Raw genomic sequence first — 24837 nt, forward strand, 5'->3', positions numbered from 1 at the left:
GGAGAAATGACTGATCGGTGTTTCAAGAGATCATGTAGGGAGCAAAATACCATTATAAATGTTCTACCGTTTAACCATATATGGCAAAATCATGCATTGAATCAATGAGAAATGTACACATGGAGCTATGTTTCTAACTTCTGTAATGACACCAATATTGATATCTGATATACAGTGGTGGGTTCAGGATCCCATTCCAACTGTTATGGTTGGAACGGGCCCGGCATCGCTCACATGGACGCGCATGCATGCATTGTAGCTGCCCGTGATGCTTCCGCAAGCCTCCGCAATGGTCCAGCTGCACGTTGCAGCTTCGCCCAGGCGCTGTATGCACCATGCACGTGTGCGGAAGCGCTGACGGCTTTGAAGGACAGGTAAGGGCCCTCCGGAGCACCGTACTGGAACGGGGCGTACCACCTGTAACCCACCACTGCTGATATAGATCCAATGATCATTGCTGGATAAATTTTTCTATTACCTGCTAGTTTCCTTCATTCATTAGGCACAGAATTATTTTTTCATAACAACTTGGTTTTAGAAATGGGATCAGAAACAATGATTGGTAAGTAGCTGGGGAAACAGGATCTGGCACCCCGGCATTAAGCCCTTAGCAATTGCATCAGTGGGTTGCTTAATCCAATTTAGTGTTGCATCTGCCCTGTCAAAAAATCGCCTAGGCTATGAAATCCTTAGTTTTATTCTATCAGACTATAGACAGAAAAATAATATTTGCCCCTATAAATAATGTCTCAATGCACATTGAAGCCTTGCTACTATTGCAACACAGCTTAGAACTCAATTCAACGTTATATTATGATCATATGATTAAGTTTTTTGATTAACATTATAAATAATATATTAATAATATGCATGTGATAGAATGGACTAAACATTTTATTATATTTAATTGTTGCTGTATTAATTAACATTTTCTCCATGATTTACTCCAGGGGTGTCCAAACTTGGGAACTTTAAGACTTGTGGACTTCAACTCCCAGAATTCCCCAGCCAGCTGGCTGGGGAATTCTGGGACTTGAAGTCCACAAGTCTTAAAGTTCCCAAGTTTGGACACCCCTGATTTACTCTAAGCATAATTGGATATAATGGAGGTTATCTGATATTATTGCCTGACATCTACTTCACACCGTTATTCATGGGGCAGAATGCTCCCATCTCTTTTCCAGTAGAACTAAGGGGGAAATGAGGCGAATGGTTATATCTCTCTTTTAACAAACTTCTTGTGACTAAACAGGCTATGTTTTGCCTCATTTCCTGAAGCATGGGCTGTGGAATCTACATAATTTCCAAATCACAAATTGCGTATCCAACATCCTCTGACGCTACTTGAAAAGGCAGTGGGGTGTCATAACAGAAGGAGTATAGAGATCACTCATACTGATGATGGCTCAGGAAGGGAAGGGATGCTGGCAGAAGAGGGTGGGACAAGCCCATCTGCTACTTGTGGAATATTTAGAAGATCAACTCCCCAAATCTCAAACAGGTGGTGAGACAATCAGGAAGGCATCAAGCCTTCTTTGTAAAAGACCTAGGCTTGCTATCAACTGACAGCAAGGCAACTTGTGAAAAGATTTTCTAAAGCACAGCATTGTCTCTAGAGTAGCTTTGCTAGAAACTGACAGAATAAACATATTTTGTTTCCTTTAAAGAAAAAATGTTGTCAAGACTATGAAATCACACATTGTTTCAAATCTCATCTGTGTTACTTCTATATTAAGAAGTTTTCTCATCAGCCTGCAGATTTCTTCCTGTAGCTGGCTTGCTCCCCCTGCCTGATTCATTCAGAAGTCTCAATATCATTGAATCAATTTTACTATATACTTAGTATTGCAGTTGTAAAGTTTGAAACTTGTAATCACAAGAGATGATTATTTCAATTGATTTGTTTGCGCAAATGGCTAATTCTCATAAGTAAAACTATAGTAGAAGAAGAGTATTTTGAGGTAAGAATTAAGAAAGCAAGTTTGAGATTATATCTGAGCAGTTACAGCAAAATTTTCAAGTATGTTAGTGATCCAAATATGAAATGGTGCGCCAGCATAACCCTTTCCCCTTGCCTTTTGCTTTTTTAGAAACAACTATATTAGAAGTACTATAAAAAGACATTTAATGGACTTTAGTTGTCATATAAATAGTGATGTCCAGAGACTCCAGGCTCATCCAAACCATTTATAGTGTCAACACATTCTGAAAATTGTGTTTGATGCATGTGTGTGGAATCTAGCAAATGGAAAGAATTAAAGTCTATTTATAGCTATTGTAAAGAAGATCGGAAGTTACTTCTTTATAATCTTTATTTTCCTTTGCTTCCTTTTTTCCTTTTCTATTTTTTCACTATTTTTTAATTTATTATCTTTATTTTCTTTTATGGCTTTTACTTCGTTAAGCATTTCTTCAATAAAAATTATAGTATACACTATACTACAAAAGTATACTACCTATATTTTCCCCATATTTTTTTACTCTGTTAATAAGCAAATAAACATGCAACACACTATACAGAAACGTTTTAATCAATGTGTAACTGAACTTTTATTGTTTATATTGTGCATTATAGTTATTTTAGTTTAAATATACACTATGATTTTAATATTTTGTAAGTCCTCCTGAGAAACTCAATTTTGACGGGGGTATGTTTATCCAATTTCAAAGAAAATACATAAATGGGATTTTAATGATAAAATATACAAATATGTGAAAGTCAGCCTAACTAATTCTGTAGGAACTGCTTCTGAATAAACATTTCTGCATCTGAACTGCAAACATTTTATTGTGCAGAATTTTTATTTCCCCATGGGAAATTTATTGAAATTTATTTCAGTCAAACTTAAATCCAAGTTTCCTCCTACTGCCAGATTTTTTATGATCACTCTGACTTTTGAATTCATGCTGGAATTCACCTAAACATTAATCCTTTCACATTTGAAGCTGTTCAGTCATTCATATATTTTACTATATAGTTTCAACAAAAGCTCTGTGTTTTAGTAAAATATTTTTTCAGACAACACATTATTTTTAGAATAATTCAGCCCCATAAGCATTTTCAGCAATTGTTGCAATATTGACATAAACAATTTGTAAAAAAATCAAAATATTTTTCTGATGAATATTACAAGTTTGTTTCAGCAGATGGCAGTATGTAGCTTACTTTTCAGAGAAACAAGCAAAACTGGGCTTGGTTATTACTTGAATATTTCAGGGAGCTGGGCAAACTGGGATGTTAAAAATATCTGCAAAAAAAGTGGGTTTGTTTTTAAGAATGAGCAATTACTTTATAATGTCATTTTTGTTAGTGGATGTCATCATTCTGCAGAGCAATGAATGTACTCTCATGAATGCCTTTTAATGTAGATATTCTTTACAAAGGAATGATGCTATTTAAAATGGATAAATGAGGATTTAGACATTGTGAAGAGGATATTTGAAGTCATCTGCAATGAACTGAGTCACTGTAATTGGAGGAACAATTTACAAAATCATTTTCTTGTGGGACTATTTGAATAATCTGTTGCCTTAGGATAACTATATTATACCTTCAGCATCTGTTTCTTCCTTTCACTTACTCTATACAGATTTTTTTAAAGGATAAGATTTTCCTTTAATTGGGGTCATCTATTTGATGCCCAGACTTGTGGGGCACAGAATCAAACCAAAAACTATTGAAGAAAATTATTCTCTTTTTTTTACTTTCCGTCATGTCCCTCCTCTTTTCTAAAAAAAGTGGCTAAAGAAGGACACTGATTTACAGAAGCTTATTCATGCCTCTAGATTCAACTTTAGAAATAATTTTTATCATAGTGAAGCATTCAGAGTAGAAATACCAAATGTCTTATTATAGTAGAAAATTTGTAACCAGGTAATCCAAGTTGTTGGGTTTTCCACAAAAACAGGTAAAGAATGACTATATAACATTAAATATGGGATGATCTTCTGAAAAAAGGAACAAACCTGAGGTAAGCCAGTAAAAATATTTTTTGCTTCAACTCCCCCCCGCCCCCCCCCCAATGTATTCCTTTTCAGGAAGGCTTTCATCTATGTCTATATTTGCAAACATGGCCAAGTATTTTACAGAAATGCAGTGAATATCCACTGAGCTTGCCTTCCAGTGGCCCTTGTTTCAAGAAATTTCACCCCCAGCAATTAGATACTGATCATCTTCTGTGAAGAAAAGCTTTCCTTCTGAGATTTGCAAGGTTCGCTCCTCGTGGCTAAGCCACAGAGCAGTGTAGTGTGCTTAGTTTTGAGTTAACACAATGAGTGAATCCAATTATTGTGGCTTGTAAATGATTATGTATGGTTTTGTCAAATTGGCAGAGAACCCACTACATTGTTTTTATTTTCAGAGAACAAAAAGAGTTCCTACTCATCTGAACCAACAGATGGCACTCTGGGGCAATGAAATAAAAGAATAATAATAAAAAAAAAGAAATGCATGCTGCCCAAAACGATGATTAAATAATCCTGAAAACAAAGCAAGAGAAAATAATTGAATTATTTACCTGTTGTTGCCACTTTTACAGAAACTGGCTGGGGGGATGTAGAAGTTTTTGCTGGCTCTTGAAACGAGAAAAAATTAAAGCAATCATAACAGGGCATGCCATAACAAAATAAATAAATAAGATGGGGAAACAAATAGGAAAAAAAATATTGCCCTTAGTACCCTTCTCATAAGGAAAAAAGAGAAGATAATTAAAATAAGTTGTTTTTTGGAATGCTATTAAGTCAAAAACAGAGGGAGAATTTGAAATCAAGTGATAATTACTAATATTAACAAATGTAGATTTTTGTATTATACAACTCAGCATCACAATTTAATAGTCATTTCACAAACCACACTTGATTTGCATAAGAAGGCATAGCTGGAATAACATTCTCCCTGAAGGTAACTAACGTCTCTAGATCTGTGCTCTCCTCCTCCAAAGTAAAACAAAACAGGTTATTGCCACAGCTCAGTGACACTAGCTCAGTGATACATTGTACGCGTGCAAACAATGAACAATCTGGATTGTGTTTGACCCATCTTTTATGATAAATGGGAATACCCATCCCCACTTCAGGTCAACGGGGCTACGTGTGATTAGAGTCAGATCACAGTCTGTCTCTGTGCAAAACATGCCTGTTTGACAAGAAAATAATCAGACACTCCTGATGCAGAAGATAAGTGCTACTCAGAAGAGAATATTGAACTATGATTGTTTATGTCAGGGGCATGATGGACTGCGGCATCCATTTTCCTAGGGAGGAAAATGCCATGCTGAAGGATCAGAATTGTCCATCAAAACTGTACGTTTCAGCACCTGCTACCCAAATTGAAAACAGCATCAACAAGAAAGAGCAGTCATATTTGTATTTTATCTTTCCTGTGATGACCTTTTGCTGGGGGGGGGGGTTCTTAAGTATTCATATATATATTTCCTGCTTTTGATGATCCAAAGTCTTCCCTTTATTCATGCATCTACTTCCCGGGAACTTAATGCCACAATTGGAATACTTACACCTGTGGAAGAGCATGATTCCCTCTGATCCCCAAATGAGAAACGTGTGATACTGAGTTGTATTTGGGCTTTAGAGGTGCTATAGAAGCACAGTGAGAATAACATAACTGCAATATGCTGGAAAAGATCTGAAACGAGTAGCCCTCCTTTCAGATGTATTTGCCTTTTTTCTTTCTTCCGTAAGTACCTGGATCCCTTCTGCAATTCAGCAGAAGAACACAGGGGGATCCTCGATTTACAACCATTTGTTTAGGGACTGTTCAATGTTACAGTGGCACTGAAAAAGGGTTACTTATGACCAGTCCTCACACTTTTCATTGCATCATCCCTGTAGCCATGTGATAATTTGAACACTTGACAATTGGCATGTATTTATGGCTGTCCAGCATCTTGGGATCGTGGGATCACTATTTGTGACCTTCCCAGCTGGCTTTGCACAAGTAAAGCCAATGATGGAAGCCAGATTAATGCTTAATGACTGTGATTCTCTTAACCATAGTTTTAAAAAAGGTTGTGAAATGGGATGAAACTCACCTAACAGCTGCCTCGTTTAGGATGGAAATTATGGAAATTATGACCCAGTTGTAGTCATAGGTCCAAGGACTTCCTACACACAGCGGAAAGCTCTTCAGCTTTCATTTTAAGGTGGCATGGGCAATTTTAGGCCACATTTTACCTGGCTAAATAATGCAGGATTCTTTGTTTCCTGCATCACTTTCCCAGAAACAGAAACAATAATGATGAGTTCCATTTTTCCTGCCAGAAACTTGTATTCATTATTCAAGGACTAAGAGTCTTCAGATCTTATTATATAGGAACCAGATTCATGAACTCTTCTATCTAACTCATGGCCACTGAGAAATACTCAGCTGAGATCACAGTTGACATTTCAATCCCTATCTGCTTTTTCAAGATGTAATTTAAAAAAAGAAAAAGAAAATGGAGAAGGGAAGAAATAACTGTCAGTCACAAATGGGAATGGAAAACTGAAAATGCAGTGTGAATTGATTCAGAATAGAAGAAACTGCTAAGTCTAAACATGTCAGTTTAAAATTATAAATGGTGTCATTCTATCCATATTTGCATTTTCATACAATTTTACAGCACAGTTCTCTGCAGATCTACCCAGATGTAAATCCTATTGAGTACAAGACACCTTTCACCCAAAAAAAGAATGTATAAAATGATATACTTCAATACGCATAATTGGATGTATCAAAGCAAAAACTAATAAGGGTGAAATAAAATAAACAAGGGTAAGAGCATAATTAGAAAAATAAGACTCACTTTTCAGGTCTTTGATGGAAACGACTTCTTTTGTGTCTGTAAGAATACATTATAAAATTGTACTGTTACTTATTAGCAGTTAGCACTGCTAAAGGCTTTCACATATGCACCACAAGCTAACCATTTATTTCATCATCACAAAAGATAAAAATATATTTCTCAAGCTGCACCCTAAGCTTTCTAAATGATGGGTGTTCTAATTTGAATGCCAGAATGCAACCCTGGGATATGAAATAATTTTAAATAAAATAATAATTTATTTACCCTTGCTTTATTATTTTTATAAATAACCCAAGGCATTGAATATACCTAATGCTCTTTCTTCCTCATATTGTCATGTGAGGTGGGTTGTCCTGAGGGAGATGTACTGGCCCAAGGTCACCTAGCCAATGGTGGGATTCAATTTTTTTTACTACTGGTTCTGTGGGCGTGGCTTGGTGGGCATGGCAGGGGAAGGATACTCTAAAATCTCCATTCCCATGCCGCTTCAGGGGAAGGATACTGTAAAATCCCCATTCACTCCCCACTCCTGGGGAAGGTTATTGCAAAATCCCCATTTCCTTCCAATCAGCTGGGACTTGGGAGGCAGAGAATGGATGGGGCGGGGCCAGTCAGAGGTGGCATTTACCGGTTTTCCAAACTACTGAAACATTTCGCTACCAATTCTCCAGAACTGGTCAGAACCTGCTGAATACCACCTCTGCACCTAGCCAGCTTTCATGCCTAGAACTCACAGTCTCCTGGTTTCTAGCTTGATGACTTGACCACTAGATCAAACTGACTTTCGCTAAAAACTTTACTTTGAAGTATTTGCATTTTTGCCCTTCTGCGGTAACTAGAATAAAAGGCAATGAGAGCTATTTCAGACAAAACACCTTCTAGCATTTTTCAAGGCCAGCTTCCATTTATATGTGTATTATCCCACCAAACTGCTCTGATTTCTGCTCTTTAGGACTCATGTGCCATTTTTGTAAGACCCTTTTCTTTCCTCTGAGGTCATAAAAAGCCTAGAAGTTTCCAGAAGAACCTCGTGCATTATTGGGTATATGTACATTGTCCTTTGCTCTGGAAAAAACAGTTTGTGGGTTAATCTTCCGCCTCTATCAGCCTCTTTTCCAGGAATTGCTTCAAACCCTGCTAATTACCACACCGAGATGAAATTAATCATAAAGCTGTTTTCGGTCATGGAGGTCTATTGAAGCATTCATAAATGCTTTATGGTTGCCAGATATGGAAATTTTAAAAACTGTCGCTTGTAGTTGATATGAATCATTTATCACAATTATCTGCTATTACTGGAAGCTATAAAACCCGAACTCACCGGCAACATTATGTTCAACAACAGATGTGATCTACAACATGCTCCATTACAAAAGTTCTGATACATTGGGATTATTTCTTTATGTTTTAGATAAGAATGTTCTTTTACTCAAATAGCTTTCTCATAGAGAAGATTTGTCCAGTTCTGTTTCAAGCGTAGCTTGTTTTTCAAACATTCCAATGTTTAAGGATTATCAAATGAGGAATTGATTCATATGTATTTATTTTCACCTAGTAATATATTAAAAAGGTTAAAACAAGAAACAAAGCTCTGGTGAAGAATTGTTTTTTTTCCTACTCCCTTTTCCTATTCATTCATAGTTACTTCTTGAATAAAGAACTATGCGATTAGTTCTTTATACAATATTCACAGCAATTCCTCCACCAGTTTTCTGCTAAGGTCCCTAATGAAATACACTAGGGAATCTCAAAATGTGGGTCATGACTCCATTAACATACTTCAGGCAAAATCTGGAGTGACTCTGATACTGCCTCCACTATTCACAATCTTCCAATCACAAAGCTGGAGCATTGTGAAAACCACAGCAACTTTGCCCAGAGAAAATCAGGGTCCAGAGCAAGTTTTTAGATTGTTCTCAGTTTCCTTAGGCAAACAAGCAATCTTCTTCGTTATGGTTAATGATGAAGTATTATTCCCTATATTGAACATCACTGATTTACATAATGCATAGACACAGCACAAATGATACTGAACCAGTTTTGCAAACCTCTATGGGATTCAGAGGACTGCTTGCTGGGTTTGTGAATAATTTCAGGAATGAATTTTTACATATGCAAGGCATAAGTTTTCAATAAAAGGAAGGTTATATTCAATAAAAGGAAGACTATGTTTTCGGGACTACGGATGGTCATAGAGAACAAGGTGATTTTTTTTATAAAGAACTAAATCCACCAAATGGAACATATGTGGTAATAAACAAAAGGCAGTTACCAACAAAAAATAACAACAGTTGGGTATTTTTATCAGAAAACAAGGTAGATATGTCTTAGGAATATTAAATATGGAGTCAATGTTGATAGAATCGTGGAGGGGGGAAAGGATGAGAACAGTTGAACAAATAGTTCTCTCCATACCTATGTAAGGGACACTGTAATCAAAGACAGATTTAATTTTGATTCTACTTCCTGTTTCTGTGGACGACGGACATGCTGTCCACCGCTCGCCATCCCGGTAGGCCCCCCCTGGTCAAGGGGGGGCACAAGATGCCCTGTAGGGGCGTCTTGCCGAGGGGGCGGCTCGCTGGAGCACCCTGGAGCAGCGGCGGTTGCAGGGGGGCTGCTGGCTTTGCCCTAGGCACTGGGAGGCTTTTTGGGGGGGGGGTGCTTGCCAAGCGCACTTTCGTCCGGAGGAGATCGGAAGAAAATGCTTTACTTGAAGGCAACAGCAGAAATGCGGTGAGGAGGGAACCCTCCCCGGGGTCTTTTTTCTACTCCCTTTGAACAATTAGCTAAATGGATTAGCAGTATTCTTAAGACTCTTTGATCTCCACGAAGTGCTAAGATTGGAGAGGGGGTTTTTTTCTCCCCACCTTCTCGGAAAAGTGGCTTTAAACTATCTCTCTTACAAAGAGAGAATTGGGGAGAAAAAAATCCTTTGACATTCACTTTTTTCAAGCAATGGACTAATGACCTTCTTTAACAATTGCGGAAGAAAGAAAGTGTGTCAACCTTAAAAGTTATGAATAAACTTTCTAAATGACTGTTCTCCGTTCCCTGGGGAAGGCTGAGCCAAAATGGCGTTTCATCCCGCGCTCGTGTTGTTGTTACAAATGAACTGCCGTCATTGAAAAATGTTTTGCGCTGGAATTATAAAACCTGGGTGAACCCTAGAGGAATCTCTTTATACAATCCCTTGGATTGGGGAAAATTGAATATAATCAGAGGGGAGCTGTTTTGAAGATCGATATCCCACACTAGACTTTGCCTGCCTCCTGGTCCCGCCCAGCGGTGCATCCCTACAGACGCCATTTCTTTTCCTGCTTTGAATTATAACTTTTCTTGAACTTTGAAATGCTTCCAAAAAAGCCCCCACCCAAGCCAGCATCGGCTCCATCGTCTGCTGCTTCAAGCCCGATTCTCTCGCAAATGCAATTAACTTCCTTTTTGCAACCAAAAGCCCCTGAGAAAGAACAATCATCTCAAGACACATTTCATCAAATGTTTCAGACACTCTTAAAGGGACAGGACAAAATAAAAAAGCAGTTGGTGAACTTAAAGGAAGAACTCAGACAGAATCAACAACAGACTGTACAAAATAGTCAAAAAATAAATGCTTTGGAGGAGAATGCTGTAGGGGTGGGGGAAGAGATGAAGGCTTTACAAAAAAAAGTGTTGGGTTTGAGAGCTATTTGGAAAAAATGGAATTTGAAAGGATGTCTCTTTTTCTTAGGTTTCAAAATATACCTGAAACAGAGTGTGAGGACCTAAGAGAGATTATGATAACAATGTTAGCAGACTATACCAAAAGGGATAGGCAACAGCTGGGGTGGGATATTGACCTGATATATAGAATCAACTCAGCATATGCCAGAATACACAATGTTCCAAGGGAGGTTCATGTTAAATTTTTCAGAAAAACTACAAGAGATGAGATTCTAGGAGTTCAAAGGGGGGAAACTCTAAGATATAAGAACAAAGAAATAACCATTTTGAAACAGATACCAAAAAGAATAAGAGATAAGAGGAAGAAATTCCTCTTTATAACTAAAAAGTTATATGAAAAAAATATCTGGTTTCGATGGTTAATTCCAGAAGGCCTGTTGATCTTTTGGGAGTGGGCCAGAGTGAGAATTAATACAGTGGTGGAGGCAGAAGCCTTCATGGAAAAACACAAAGACCTCCTAGGTGAAACAAGAGACGGCGCACAAGACACGAAAGGGTGGGGAGCCTTGGCTCAGCCAACAGACAGGGGAGAGGAGACAGTATTGAAACTTAGGTCACAGAAATGAATTAAAAACATATTGCAATTGCTAATATAATGAAATGTAGAAGTGATATAAAATATGGTTGAAGATGCTAAAGAATTGAGTAAAATAACTGCTAATATAAATGTAACAATGATATTATGATATATATAAAACATGAAAGAGATGTAAGATTCCGGGGAAGTACCACCTTCCGTATGATGTAGCTGTCAAAATTTTTACTCCCACATTTATGTACCCTTTTCCCCAAAATACTTGAAAAAAAAACCAATAAAACTTTTGTTTGAAAAAAAAAAGACAGATTTAATTTTGATGACCAGCTGTTTATAGTGTAAGACAGGAGTGTCAAACTCAATTTCATTGAGGGCCACGTCAAGGTTGTGTTTGACTTTGGGGAGACAGGATTGAATGGGCAGGGTGGGCATGGCCAGCTCAATGTCACTCATGTCGGGGGAGCCTGTGATGGCCTGAGTGCTCTGCTAGAAAAAAAATGGGCTCCCAAGCTCCGTTTCGGCTGCGATAGACTTCTTCCTCTGCCAGCAAAAACAGAGTTGGGGTATGCAGCCTGCAGCCCTTGCAAGCTCCGTTTTCGACTGCGATGGCCTCCTGCAACCCTCTGCCAGTGAAAACAGAGCTCAGGACGGCCGCACAGAACCCTCTCAAGCTCCATTTTTGCTGGAAGAGGCACTGTGAGCGAGTCCTTCACTGTTTCCAGGACAGCCCCATGGACTAGATCTAAGCACCCCGCAGGCCAGATCTGGCCCCTGGGCCTTGAGTTTCACACCCCTGGTATAGGCCAATCTTCTCCAATCTCTATAAAGTTATAGAGGTTAGTTCTAGGAATTTGGAAACCTATAGTCTCAACACATCTAGGCTGGACTGTCTGGTCATCTAAAAAAATCAGGCTTGCTAGAATTAAAAAAATCAGTACATAATATATTTCAGTAAATGGGCAGAAGGGATAGAGGAATTCAAGTGTTTTATCAACATGTGATTCTGTACTTGAGACATATCATGGAATTGATTTCATGGGTGGATAGTTTGCTCAGAACAATGTTTGCTCAGAAAAAATAGTCTCAGTGCATTCAGAGGACATATTTGCTAATGAACAATTTGCTTTATTTTAGTTGAGAACTCACCTGGTAAATGTAAGCTAACCAAGGCATTTCCAATTCTCTATTCAACATCTAAAGACCAGGGTTTCCACTTACGTAGATGTAGAAAACTAACACAAGCACATAGACTTTGGGGCTTCCAAGACACTGAATAAGCAGAAGGTTTCTAGATACAGTATGTCAGCCATATGTGTGAAATCATTTCCTGCTTTTAAACCAATACATCATGCATGGATGGTACTTAATGTTCCATTTGCTGCCCCCTAGCAAAATGTTCCAATGTGTTAAAATAAAAGCTGCAGCAGGTGGCATAAGCTCTCTGAAAAAACAGGTTTTCATTGGAGTATTTTAAGCAATAAGAGACAATTCTTAATACAGCCTTGTCTCAGAAAGTATGGGCATCAGATGTCAAGTACTAGGTAACTGTGCTTTATCCCTACTCAAGGAACTAATAGCCTAGTAATTATCTAACCAAAGCCAAGAATGAATTAAAATTAAATCTATTCTATCAAATTTTCAAAGCACCTCCAATTGCTATGAATCAAAATTCACACACCAAGAGTTGCTGGGATCCTGTGAAACAACCATTTCCAAACCGGAACCAGCCAGATGTACTGAATTATAATTATCATTAAGCCAATTTTCATCAGTAGGTCGAGGAATTGAAGGAAAGCTAAGATAAAATAGGATTCTGAATGTGTATCTGCTTAGATCGATAATAACAGATTTAAAACTGGACATTTGAAGCCATACATCAAAAAGATTTCAGAAGCAGTAGAACACAGTCTCTAAGATCTGAAAGTGGGTATTGCCCACCACCCAGAAGCTACCATAGGAGAAAAAAATCATGTAGCACAAAGATTGGTTGGAAGTAGGAGAAATTTACTGGATTTCCTGCATGGATTGCCCTTGTGATTATGTAGGACAGGTAGGGTGGAAGTTAACCACCAAATTAAAGAACATGAGTGAGCTGTTAGAAGAGGAGACTCAACCTTATTAGTAGCCTGCAATGAACAATGACATGCATTCACTTTTGCAGCTACTAAGATTGTTGGCTGAGCAGAGACAAAAACATATGGAGAATTAATTGAAACCTGAGAAATAGTACCCTTGCCACTCAACAGGAATGCTGATTTATTACCAGCTTACCAAGTACTTAGGAGCTGAGGACACAGCAGCACAAGGAATCAACAATCTATGATTTAATAGCCAGCTATCAACACCCCAATCAACAATTCAAAGTCACATACAGCCAGACACCACATAAATATTATGCATAGAACAGAACGTCCTGGCAACTGAGACGTTCCCTGACAATGGGATCCAGCACAAGTCTGAAAGCTTGGAAGAACAAATTTCTGGTCCTAGTGACCGACTCAGATTGGATCGTACAATAAGGCTATTCTTATTATATCTGCCTCATTCTGAGACACGTCTGTTAGAGAATTTGTAGTATTGGTTCTAGCAGCTCTTAATAAATTTACCCCAAAATCTTTTTCTTTAATTATAGCTTTTGCACTTACACTTTCACTTAGTTGGTCACACATACCCATGCACATACACTAAGAGGGAGATTTCCAATGCTTCTGGGCATATTAGTAAAGTTGTGCAAAATCTTCAAAAGTGATGCTTTCTAATACACAGTGGTGCATACAAAGCATCTTTCTTTGTGTCATTAGAGCGCCAGCATCTGTTTTCAGGCTTCATAATTTATTCTTGGATGACTCAATACATGTGTACATTAACAGTCACTTTGCTTCATTTTTCCCTTGCATAAGAAGTAGCACAGAAGCTTGGAAAAACCTGTTCTCCATTCCCCATACATTTGGTTCTCTTTCGTGTGAATGCTAAAGTTTTAGAAGTGACAAGCTTTTGTCATTGCTCCTCTCACATATCCATTACATAATATTAATTTTACAATACAGAAGTGACTTACAACCTGAATTACAACCTGTCTATCTTCTACTGTGGGTATTAGCAAACCTCATTTTTACCCAAATGACACAGACTTTTATTTGAATATATTCAAAATATTGAGAACTTCCCCTATCCCAGCCTTAAACTGGATTGTTAATCCTGTCCCTTTGTTTTCTATAATATAAAATGCCACCAGCTGCAAAACATTGAGGACACCAGGCAGTAAATACAATTATCTTTATCATCAAGAACTGTGGCTCACTAAATTTCCTTTGCATGGAAAAAGTTCTTGGTCACAAACACTTGCATCTTTTTTTCTAACTGGAGGGTATGCATAGTGTTAATGTCACATACTTTAGGCAAGGAGTTCAAAGAAAGTACAACTGATTAGCAAGTAAAGACAGCTGATGAAATCTAACTTGATTTAATTGTTTAAAAAGTAAATGGGAGGTTGTACTATTCTTAGCATGCCAGCTATATTTGTCCTAAGTAATGTCAGTATAAGGCTTATCTTCAAGAGACGGCTGATTGAAGTCAACATCAATGCATTGGGTTCTTCTCTTTCAACTGCAAAATCCCCAATTTGGCCAACTGTCTATGGAGCTACATAGAAGTAACCCCCATTACTTTTTGATAGGCCTTACTTCAAGTTACATTTATAAACGATTTGTCTATTTTTTATTTACTACATTTATATGCCACTCATCTTCCTATCCAGATAAATCTGGACAGGAGCCTTCCTTAGTGAAGGTTTCAGTTTGCAACAGCAAAGGCATATCCTTCTGCTTTAGTATAGATGAGGAAGAGAGCAAATAATATCTGATTATGGTATTTTGTCTCCTTTTTTTTCCATTTGCAATTAACTAATTTATTTGTCAGGATTTTTCAGCACTCATTAAATATTCTGTTCAAATGTATTGCAGCTTTTACCATGCTTATTAAGCATCTGAAAAAGAATATGCAATAATTATTGATTTCATGTATTATATCCCAAGCTGCCTCATTAAAGCAACAAACTTGGTTTGATCATGAAAAAAGCATAATGAAAGATCTTCATTCCATGCCAGAAGTTTAGCTCTTCACATCCCGCCTGTCACATCTATTCTGATTGTGCATGTCCGCCAACAAATAAAAGACACTGGATTCCTTATGGCTGTTCATTATAACTTATTCACAGCATAAGAGGATTTGGGTTTCAAATCTTTTGACGCTGCTTACTTTAACAGATTTCTAGATTACACTCGATCTTTGCAATAATAATTTGTGACAACATAGCTTCAGACTATTATAAAATGTCAAATTGAAATGACCAGCTTATTTTAAAGCAGAATATTATAAACATGAACAGCCTTTCCCAAGTGGGCTTCTGTGGTTTCACGGAGATTATTCTTAGATAGGTTATCAAGTAATCCAGATATGAAATCCATTAAGAGGATTTCATCTTGGATAATTTATTAAGAACTTCTTTACAAGAAGGAGTCACTGTTAATAATAAAAATGAAAATTTGAACAGTACTTGAGATTTGCTGGATTGTTCAGAACCAGATAACTTTGTAGAATTCCATTAATGGTAACTGGAAATTATAGCTAAATAAAATGACAAATAAAATGGCCATAGAGAGTAGAAAAAAACTGTGAAGCACTTCTACAGTTCTTAACCTATTCTTATAAAGAAATATTACAACTAAATTAGTTTTTTTAAAAAAACAACAACAACATAATATTGGAACCTGGAAGGGTAAAGTTGCAGGGGTAAGGAATAGTGTGATGTTAGATTAAGAATGGGGAAACACAGGTTTATTCTACTTTCACCACGGTAATTCACTGGATGCCTATGGACTAAACATTTTTTTTTCAGGCCAGTCTAGTCACAGAACTGTTATCCAAATGAAATGAAAGATATGTAAACTAAATTCCCGGAGAAAATGTAGATTATAAATCTAATAAATGAAAATAATATTTAGAAAATATTTTCCCCAGAATGTGGTTCAGAATAATGCAAGTAGTCAAGTTAAAACTTGAGAATTTAACCAGTTATCTGATTATGTTATTTAAATTGTCAAAAAACAACAGAACACATATTGACTGTAATGTCAATTACATGACAAAGGAACACTCTGAAAGTCATAAATGTGGGCATTAGTCATAACATTTCAGCACTGTTATAACTTCAAATGATCACTGATTGAAGTAGTAGGTAAGTGAGAACTACCTATAAAAGAACCTCTTTGACAAAAAAAGGTAGGTTTTATAGAAACTTACCTGACCAAATAATTGAAGGATGCAGGCCTTTAGTTTGATCCTGATATATTTAAATACATATGATATCAACTGATTTCTTAAGTTGTTTTGACGCTGTACACTTAAAAGAAGACAATCCATAATATTTAATGGTTTTAGATGCCTCTGCCTGATCGCTACTCCCCCAGTTAACAGAGGAGGAGGCTGCTGTTCTTATGATCTCAGAAATCAATTTGATGATACCTAGTCAATGTTTACATACATTCTATTGAAAAAAATCTGGTCAAAAGCAGATACTTACAAAGTGTATAAGTGAGGGTATAAGGCTAAGTCTTCACTTACCCACTGCCTCAATCAGTGACCATATGAAGTTAGGCCGGTGCTGAAATTTTATGACTAGGAACTTTATGCCCCAATGGAGGAAGATGAATGGATCAAAATTTATCTAAACATTATCAATGAGTGTTGGTGTGTGTGTGTGTGTGTGAAATGCAATCAGGTTGCTTAGGAAGCAGTTGAGCTTTCAGTCAAAAGGCCATTTGATACAGCTCTGCAAAGTGAAATGACATTCCACTTCCTACGTGCCAGTGTTGAGGTGGTGACGGTGGTATTTACATGCAGAAACATATGCAGAAAACATTCCCGTCAAGTGATGCAGCCCACTTTAATTAGGGAAGTTAGAGTATCATTCATTTCCCCAGGATATCAGCACCCTGCAGCAACTGAGATGGCCCTATTTGCTTCTGTGGTGTACAGTGACATCTCCTTTTCATGTGACTGCCAGCATGAAAATTAAACAATCAACAGCAACTGCTTTAGAATGAACTTGTCTTTAGAAGAAGAAGAGTGTTTGCAATGGTCCATAACCCTACACTTACAGCAAAATTAGCTGCAAAAGATGAATATCCTAGATTTTGTGTCATACGTTATGCAATTGTTTAAGAATAAAGAGAAGACCATGTGGGGGTGAGCAATTTGAAATATCAACAACCATACATCAACTGAGAGTAATTTAGCACAAACATAGTAGCATTAATTCAGTATTAAATGAATACCCTGCTCAAAATTTTAATTAATGAAAATTTCATTTAAGGCAGAATAGCAAGCTGGCAAACATTAATAACTTTTTCCTAGACTAGTGGATTTGTTTATTAATTATGCCTTTTTGTATAATTAATAGGCTTATTGAGGAATATATGTATGATTCTGGAGCACATTATTGCCTTTGATTAATTTATGCAACACTCCATCATTATTATTTGACTCTGGTGCTAAGGTCAATGAAACAGCAGACATTTTAGCTAACACACTTGAATGTTTCTAATAACAGCAAAATCTTCCATAACTTTTTAATCTTTATATTAGCTGATGGACTTGTATTTATTAACTGAGCTAATTAACAGTGTTAACTGAAAACAGAGTTATGGAGGCTTATGAGCAAATAAGGTTTCAGATAGGTAGGAACACTGTGGATAATTCCTTTGATATAACCTATTGAATTAGAATGTGTTAAATGTTCTAAGGAAGAAAACTAATTGCTTCCAATGATCGCAGAAGAGTGTTTATCAGTTAGCATAGAAGGGGGGGGGGGGGAGGGAATCATAACAATTCAAATGACAACACTTCAGCTTCAAAGTACATTGGACAAGTATTCTCCAAAGCTGCTCAGTTAAGCTCTTTCCCTATTCCCTTGCCAGAGTGATTGCCATAAATTCAGGAATGGAGATGAGCAATAAGCATCATAAAAGTTTTCTCAGTTGGATCCTTCTTCCCAACATATACCCTACAGAACTGTTTTCCCTGTGGAAAGGACCTCTAGAAAGATACAATAATACAATACAATAGTAGAGTTGGAAGGGACCTTGCAGGTTTTCTAGTCCAACCCCCTGCCTAGGCAGGAAAACCTATACCGTCTCAGACAAATAACTATCCAACATCTTCTTAAAGACTTCCAGTGTTGGGGCATTCACAACTTCTGGAGGCAAGCGGTTCCACTGATTAATTGTTCTAACCAGATTAATTGTTCTAACCAGATAAGGAAGTTGGGTCAACAAACATCACCCCAAACAACTCTGCCTCAGCAGAGACAGCATTGTCATAAAATGCCTTATTGGAAAGATCTTTTATTTGTTTTTCAGTAACAGTTATTGTATTTTTATTTACAATTCTTCAATTCCTTTAAAGATGCCTTGAGAGGATTATTATTCTGAAATAAGGGCTATAAAATTATATTAAGTAGCAAATTATTATGCAAAAAACCCAAACAAACTACTTCATTTTCCCCATGAAATACTAGGCCTCCTCCACAACAGATAATTTTTGATAGGTTTGAGGTCCTTCAGATTCGGTACCTTTAGAAAGAGACAAAAGTTTAAGTTTAAGTTTTATTAGATTTATAGACCGTCCCCTCTCCCCGAAGGGACTCGGGGCGGTGTACAGACATCTCAATAAAAAACTGTATACAAAAATAAATATCCTTAAATTCCCATAAAATCGAATTAAACAATAGGCTGTACAAAGTGATAAAAATTAAAAACAACCTAAAAACCCACCCCTAAAAATTTAAAATACAGACTTGAGGGACTAAACTGCGACTAGGCCAGGCCAGCTAAATTGAACAGGTGGGTCTTAAGCTTCTTACGGAAGGAGCAGAGATCGGTGGTTATTCTGATATCGGGGGGGAGGTCATTCCAGAGGGTCGGGCCCATCACAGAGAAGGCCCTGCTCCTGGGCACCGCCCGCTGGCACTGCCTAGTGGACGGCACCCGGAGGTGTCCCTCCCTGTGAGAGCGGATCGGCCAAAGGGATCTATGGGGATGGGATGTATGGGGCAGGATACCTGTGAGAGCGGATCGGCCGAAGGGATGTATGGGGCAGGATGCGATCCCGCAAAAGCAAGGAATATCCTAGCTTCTTTTCACTTTCATCTATATGTTAATGACATTGCTGAATTCTTAACACCTTCAGTCTATCATGTACCCAGATTGGCTACAAAAAGCTATTATCATTGTACAAAAGAGATGCTACAGTTCTATCCCAGACAAAAGTAAGTGCAAGAAGACAATAAGGACATTTTCCAAATTGGATTCTTAAAAAAGCAAATAGTAAATTACTGTAATAGAGCAGTAACTGTGCTCTATAAATAGCATGTGTCTCATATATGGTATTTGAATAATCAGCTCAATGGACAAATATAGACTTTTCAAATGTTTGGTCATGGGTCTTCAGTAATCAGAAACACAGACAATCCAACAATAATATTTGCCAGTTTACAATTTTGCAGAACATTAAATTTTTAATGCCTTCTCCTTACAAAAAGTCATAATTTTAATCTTCAGCCTTGACATTCTCATGATTTAAACTCATCGTTCAGTTATTTTATAGCTTTTTTTTTTTGCCAACTTCTAGGCTGAGTTCTAAAAATTGAAATCAATTGCTCTTCTTTCCATTTAGACACAAATTTGGCTTAGGATATTTAATTATTGACATGAGAGCAGCTTGATGAAAGTCATTAGTTCAAGGTTCTGTCTTGTTGGCCCTTTACCGCAGCTGCTATTAAAACTTGGTTTCCGTTAAGCAATCTATTAAGGAAATGGCTTTTCGACGTATCCAGATCATATTTGCAAGCTCTAACTCTCTTGAAATATAAAAGAGCTCTTTCTAGAGCAGTACTGAATATTCCACCTTGCTCAAGAGATGCATCATAAGAATGCCATTATACAGTATTTCTTTGTGTGGGTACAGCAGAGCAAAATGATCAGCTCCCACATTTTTGTTTTGTTTGTTCTTTTTACAGAGGAGGTGAAAGTGTTCTGGATGGAACACAATGTTTTCTTCTTCAAATATTTATTTCTGATTTGCAATTACTGAGAATATGGAAACAAAGAAAGATTCAGTTGAAAGATGAAAAGCTAAATGCTTTCAGCAAGTGACTGAAACTGAGGCAGAGGATGCGGGGAGGGGGTCAAAGAGCAGCTACTGTACTGCCATTTCAGAGACAGAAGAAGAATTGTCTTCTTGTCAACCTTTCTTGGGCAGAAAATGTGTGTCTGTGGTGGAGACCCTCCTCTAACTATACGAATGAGGTCTCAATAAAGTCAATCTCTTTCATCAATGAAATGTCTCCATGGATGAAACAGGCTCCATTACAGACATTTACTTTCTGTATATGGAAAACTACGAGAGGAAAGTCCTGTTGACCAGCATTTGGAGTACCATGTGTATGCATGCACATAAGAATTACTGAAATCAAAGGGATTTATTAGGGATTTATTGATATCTGTAGCCCAATACAAAGGCTCTTATTAATTCCCTTCCTAGCTCAGTACTTCTAGAGTCTCTTTTATTTGTTTGTTTGTTTGTTTGTTTGTTTTGTCAAACATGTACAAGATAACAGGCATAAGTATAAACATGGATATGAGCAGATGAAATGAGTACAAATAAATGGGGACAGTAGGAAAGGGACGGTAGGCATGCTGGTGCGCTTATGCACGGCCCCTTAAAGACCTCTTAGGAATGGTGTGAGGTCCATGATAGACAGTTTAAGGCTAAAGCTATGGTGGTTACAGGGAGTAACAATGGAGTCAGGTAGAGCATTACAGGCATTGATCACTCTATTGCTGAAGCCATATTTTCTGTAATCCCATTTGGAGCGGTTTACCTTAAGTTTGTATCTATTGTTTGCCCATGTACTGTGGTTGAAGCTTAAGAAGTCATTGACAGGTAGGACATTGTAACAGAATAATTTTGTGTACTATGCTTAGGTGAGACTGTAGGCGTCGTAGTTCAAGTTTTTTCCAAGTATCCATTCCATTGTGCAAAAATAAGATGAATTAAACAAGGTCATTCCTAACAGAGCAACAGCCTACACAAAATGAGAGGAATCCACAACAAACTCAGAAGGAAGAAGCCTATCTAGCTTGATACTTACTAATCCCAGATATTTGCAGTCTCTCACTTTAAGTGTTTATATGTATCTCTGAGGGGTGGGAGAGAAAAGCTTGGGTGAAAGAGAATGATTGGTGATCATACGTGCAAATGTGGTTCCATAAATTTTATATATGAGATATTTTATTTTTCAGACAATTTTGATCAATAACTATTAATTCAAATAACAATTAAATTTTTGTTCTGGTCTTGTCCTTTTTTAGAGTATGGAATAAATGCATATATACTTGATGTTTTATTTCAATGGGATTTGGCAACCTTCGTTGACAAGAAAGGGGATATGGGTTCTATGCAATAATTGTAGGTAGGTGATCTTTTTTCCCTTGTATCTTTTTTTAGGGCAGGCAGGGTCAGTTCTTTGGGGTGTTTTTTCAGCCAGTTCTGACAGGTTCTGGAGAACTGGTAGCAGAAATTTTGAGTAGTTCAGAGAACTGGCAAATAGGCTGGCCCCGCCCCTGTTGCCTCCCAGTCTCCCAGCTGATCTTCTTTTGTTGCCCTGAACAGGAGAACGGAGCTGAAAAGCAGGTTAGTGGGGTAGGAAGGGAATGGGGATTTTGCAGTATCCTTCCCCTGCCATGCCCACTAAGCCACACCACCAAGCCACACCACGCCCACCAAGCCATGCCCACAGAACTGGTAGTAATTTTTTTTGAATCTAACCACTAGGTTTTTCTCACAGATTAAGACAACCTGCGTACAGTAAAATTGCAACTACTATTGAGACACATTTCAGCTACAGGCAAGTCTTTTAGCATAATGTTTATATCTGCTAAGTTGTTGGTTTACATTTTGCATATTAATGATGCCTGCAGAAAATTTCTGTCTACCAATCATCTGCCAATCATTTTATGAAACTCCTTAAAATGGATCCATTAAAATTTCACACTAAAAAGATGTTAAGGTGATAGTTTTAGAAAATGAACAGGTCTGTTGGTTAAACCTGGTCATATATTTAAATAGTAATATAATTTGGAGCAGCATAGAATATCTCCCACTTATTTCTGATACTATTTGTTGCTTCCCTGGGTCTCTTAAACCTGCCCATTGCCTTCATGCACAAGTTCACATGAAGATCAGTCCACATTTCAGCATTTGCAATTTTGTATGGTTGAGTGAGTTAATAAATGCACCTTCAGAGATACATGCCATACCTGTACACTAGATGCTGAATTTATCATTTAATGTTATATGTCTATATATCATAAGATATAATTTTTAAAAAGTCATATAATTAAAAGACCACCTTAGCTACCTAAGACAGAAGAGAGAAAAATCAGAAACAAGGCATTTTACCCTAACTTTGGAAGATATCACTTCTTTTACCAGTGGCTGTTTTGGTGTATATTAATTCCTTTCCTAACTCAATACTTCTAGACCAGGAGAGGAGGAGCCAATGTTGCGATGAGATGACATGCGATCTCAATGCTCTGAGATCGCCGTTGATACTTTTACCACTGGGTGGTCCAAACGGACGTAAACCGTCCCGCAAAGACGGTGAACAGGAAGAATACGTCTTGCTGATTCAGGGACATCACAAAGTCCCTGATCGATCCAAGAGAAGTTCTTCAAGCTGGTGACAAAAAATCCAGCCATTAGGCTGATGAAGTCGGGGCGGCTCCAAATGGAAGGATACGGAAAGAGAAAGTGTTTGTAGCTGGTGAGGAATTTTTACTGTTTTAAAAGAGGCTGCCTATAAAAAACTTAAAATTAATTTAAATTGGAGAACAGAAGAAATAAGTGGCGGAATTAAGTTTGGAATGGTTTTGGATAGTGGGTTATCTTACTTTTTAAATGCTATGTTCATGGATGGAATTTATGCAAGCCTTTTAAAATGAATGGATTAAGTTTTCTTCTTCTATTTTTTTCTTTTATTATTCTTTGTAACCTATGGACTAAAATTCTCCTCTTTCATTACTGTGGGTGCTCTTCTAACTCATTCAAGAATTGGACTTTTTTTAAAAAAAAAACCTGAAATACAAAAAAGATACAAAAAGAAACAAAGAAGATTGCAACAATAACACTGCTACTCGGAGGCTGGTGGTTTGTGTATTGGAAATGAAACACTCTTACTTTTCTCACTGATTATCCTGGCTTGGCACTCCAAGGCCTCAATGCTTGTTTATAGAGAGTGATAAGAAGAAAAGCATACAGATGTCCCTTTGAAGTATATCTTTAACCAGAGAAAAGTGAAAATAAAACATTATTGTGAATCTATGCTTAATCTTGTTAAAACCTTCCAAGCTAGAGAAGCAGTGTTTGTTAGCTGGAGATAATGGCACAATTTCAACAGCAGAAAGAAATTTTAAGTCTGCAAAAGATATTCTCAGAACTACAGAAATTATCAAACACATATGAGAGGATAGAGAAGAAGTTGGAAGACTTAGAATATCTAACTGTAAAATGTTATGAAGAAGTTGGAGATGTTTATCAAATGGAAAAAGTGGTGGTTAATATCCTAAAAATTGAAGAGGAAAATGAACATAAAGAAATTAAAATTGCTGATATTTATGGTGATTGGTTTGTCTCTGAAAATGGAAAGAGTGGAATACTGAAAGAGGAATTAAATGGAGGGAAATCTACCCCAGATGGCAAGATACAGAAGAAGAAAAAACAAAAGAATTTATGGATTTAAAGAGAGAAATTTTATTAGCAATATCATTGATAACACTACCGACAATCAAAGATAAGATGATTAAGGAAACAGAAGAAGGGCATCGAAATTACATGAGAGATTTTATAAGCAAGGAGTTGCTAAGAGGAGTCCATACAAAGTTGATTAAGGAGATGATTACAGGACTGACACCACAGATGGCAGAAGATATGAGACTGTTTTGCTACAGGAAAGATACAGGTTGATAGATGGAAGAGTATAATTTAAAACTAGCTAAACTTAGTGAAATTTAGTGACAATAGATATAGTTAAATAAATAATTGATAATGATAATAATGTATACAATGTATAGTGTTATGATAAGTAATAATTAGATATGAATATTGGATGGTACCCATGAAAGGAAGATTAGAAATCATTTTGGATTATATACAATAATACAATAGTAGAGTTGGAAGGGACCTTGGAGGTCTTCTAGTCCAACCCCCTGCCTAGGCAGGAAACCCTATACCGTTTCAGACAAATAGCTATCCAACATCTTCTTAAAGACTTCCAGTGTTGGGGCATTCACAACTTCTGGAGGCAAGCTGTTCCACTGATTAATTGTTCTCACTGTCAGGAAATTTCTCCTCAGTTCTAAGTTGCTTCTCTCCTTGATTAGTTTCCACCCATTGCTTCTTGTTCTACCCTCAGGTGCTTTGGAGAATAGTTTGACTCCCTCTTCTTTGTGGCAACCTCTGAGATATTGGAATAATGCTATCATGTCTCCCCTAGTCCTTCTTTCTCTTAAGCTAAACATACCCAGTTCCTGCAACCGTTCTTCATATGTTTTAGTCTCCAGTCCCCTAATCATCTTTGTTGCTCTTCTCTGCACTCTTTCTAGAGTCTCCACATCTTTTTTACATCGTGGCGACCAGAACTGAATGCAGTATTCCAAGTGT

At 37.3% G+C, this 24837-nt stretch overlaps 1 protein-coding gene across 28 annotated transcripts in view; it reads right to left on the minus strand.

Annotated features, from left to right (window-relative positions):
* The window catches only part of TRDN (triadin), a 286138-nt gene that overhangs the window by 94041 nt on the left and 167260 nt on the right, over positions 1-24837 (minus strand). For all 28 annotated transcript variants that reach the window (XM_081941060.1, XM_081941056.1, XM_081941059.1 and 25 more), the window contains 2 exons: positions 6801-6836; positions 4518-4574 (listed from right to left, as the gene is read on the minus strand). In XM_081941060.1, coding sequence (XP_081797186.1) covers positions 4518-4574; positions 6801-6836 — 93 coding nt within the window. The remainder of the gene's footprint in view (positions 1-4517; positions 4575-6800; positions 6837-24837) is intronic.

This window comes from Natrix helvetica (genome assembly GCF_964273705.1).
Source record: "Natrix helvetica genome assembly, chromosome: 2".
Classification (NCBI taxonomy): Eukaryota; Metazoa; Chordata; class Lepidosauria; order Squamata; family Natricidae; genus Natrix; species Natrix helvetica.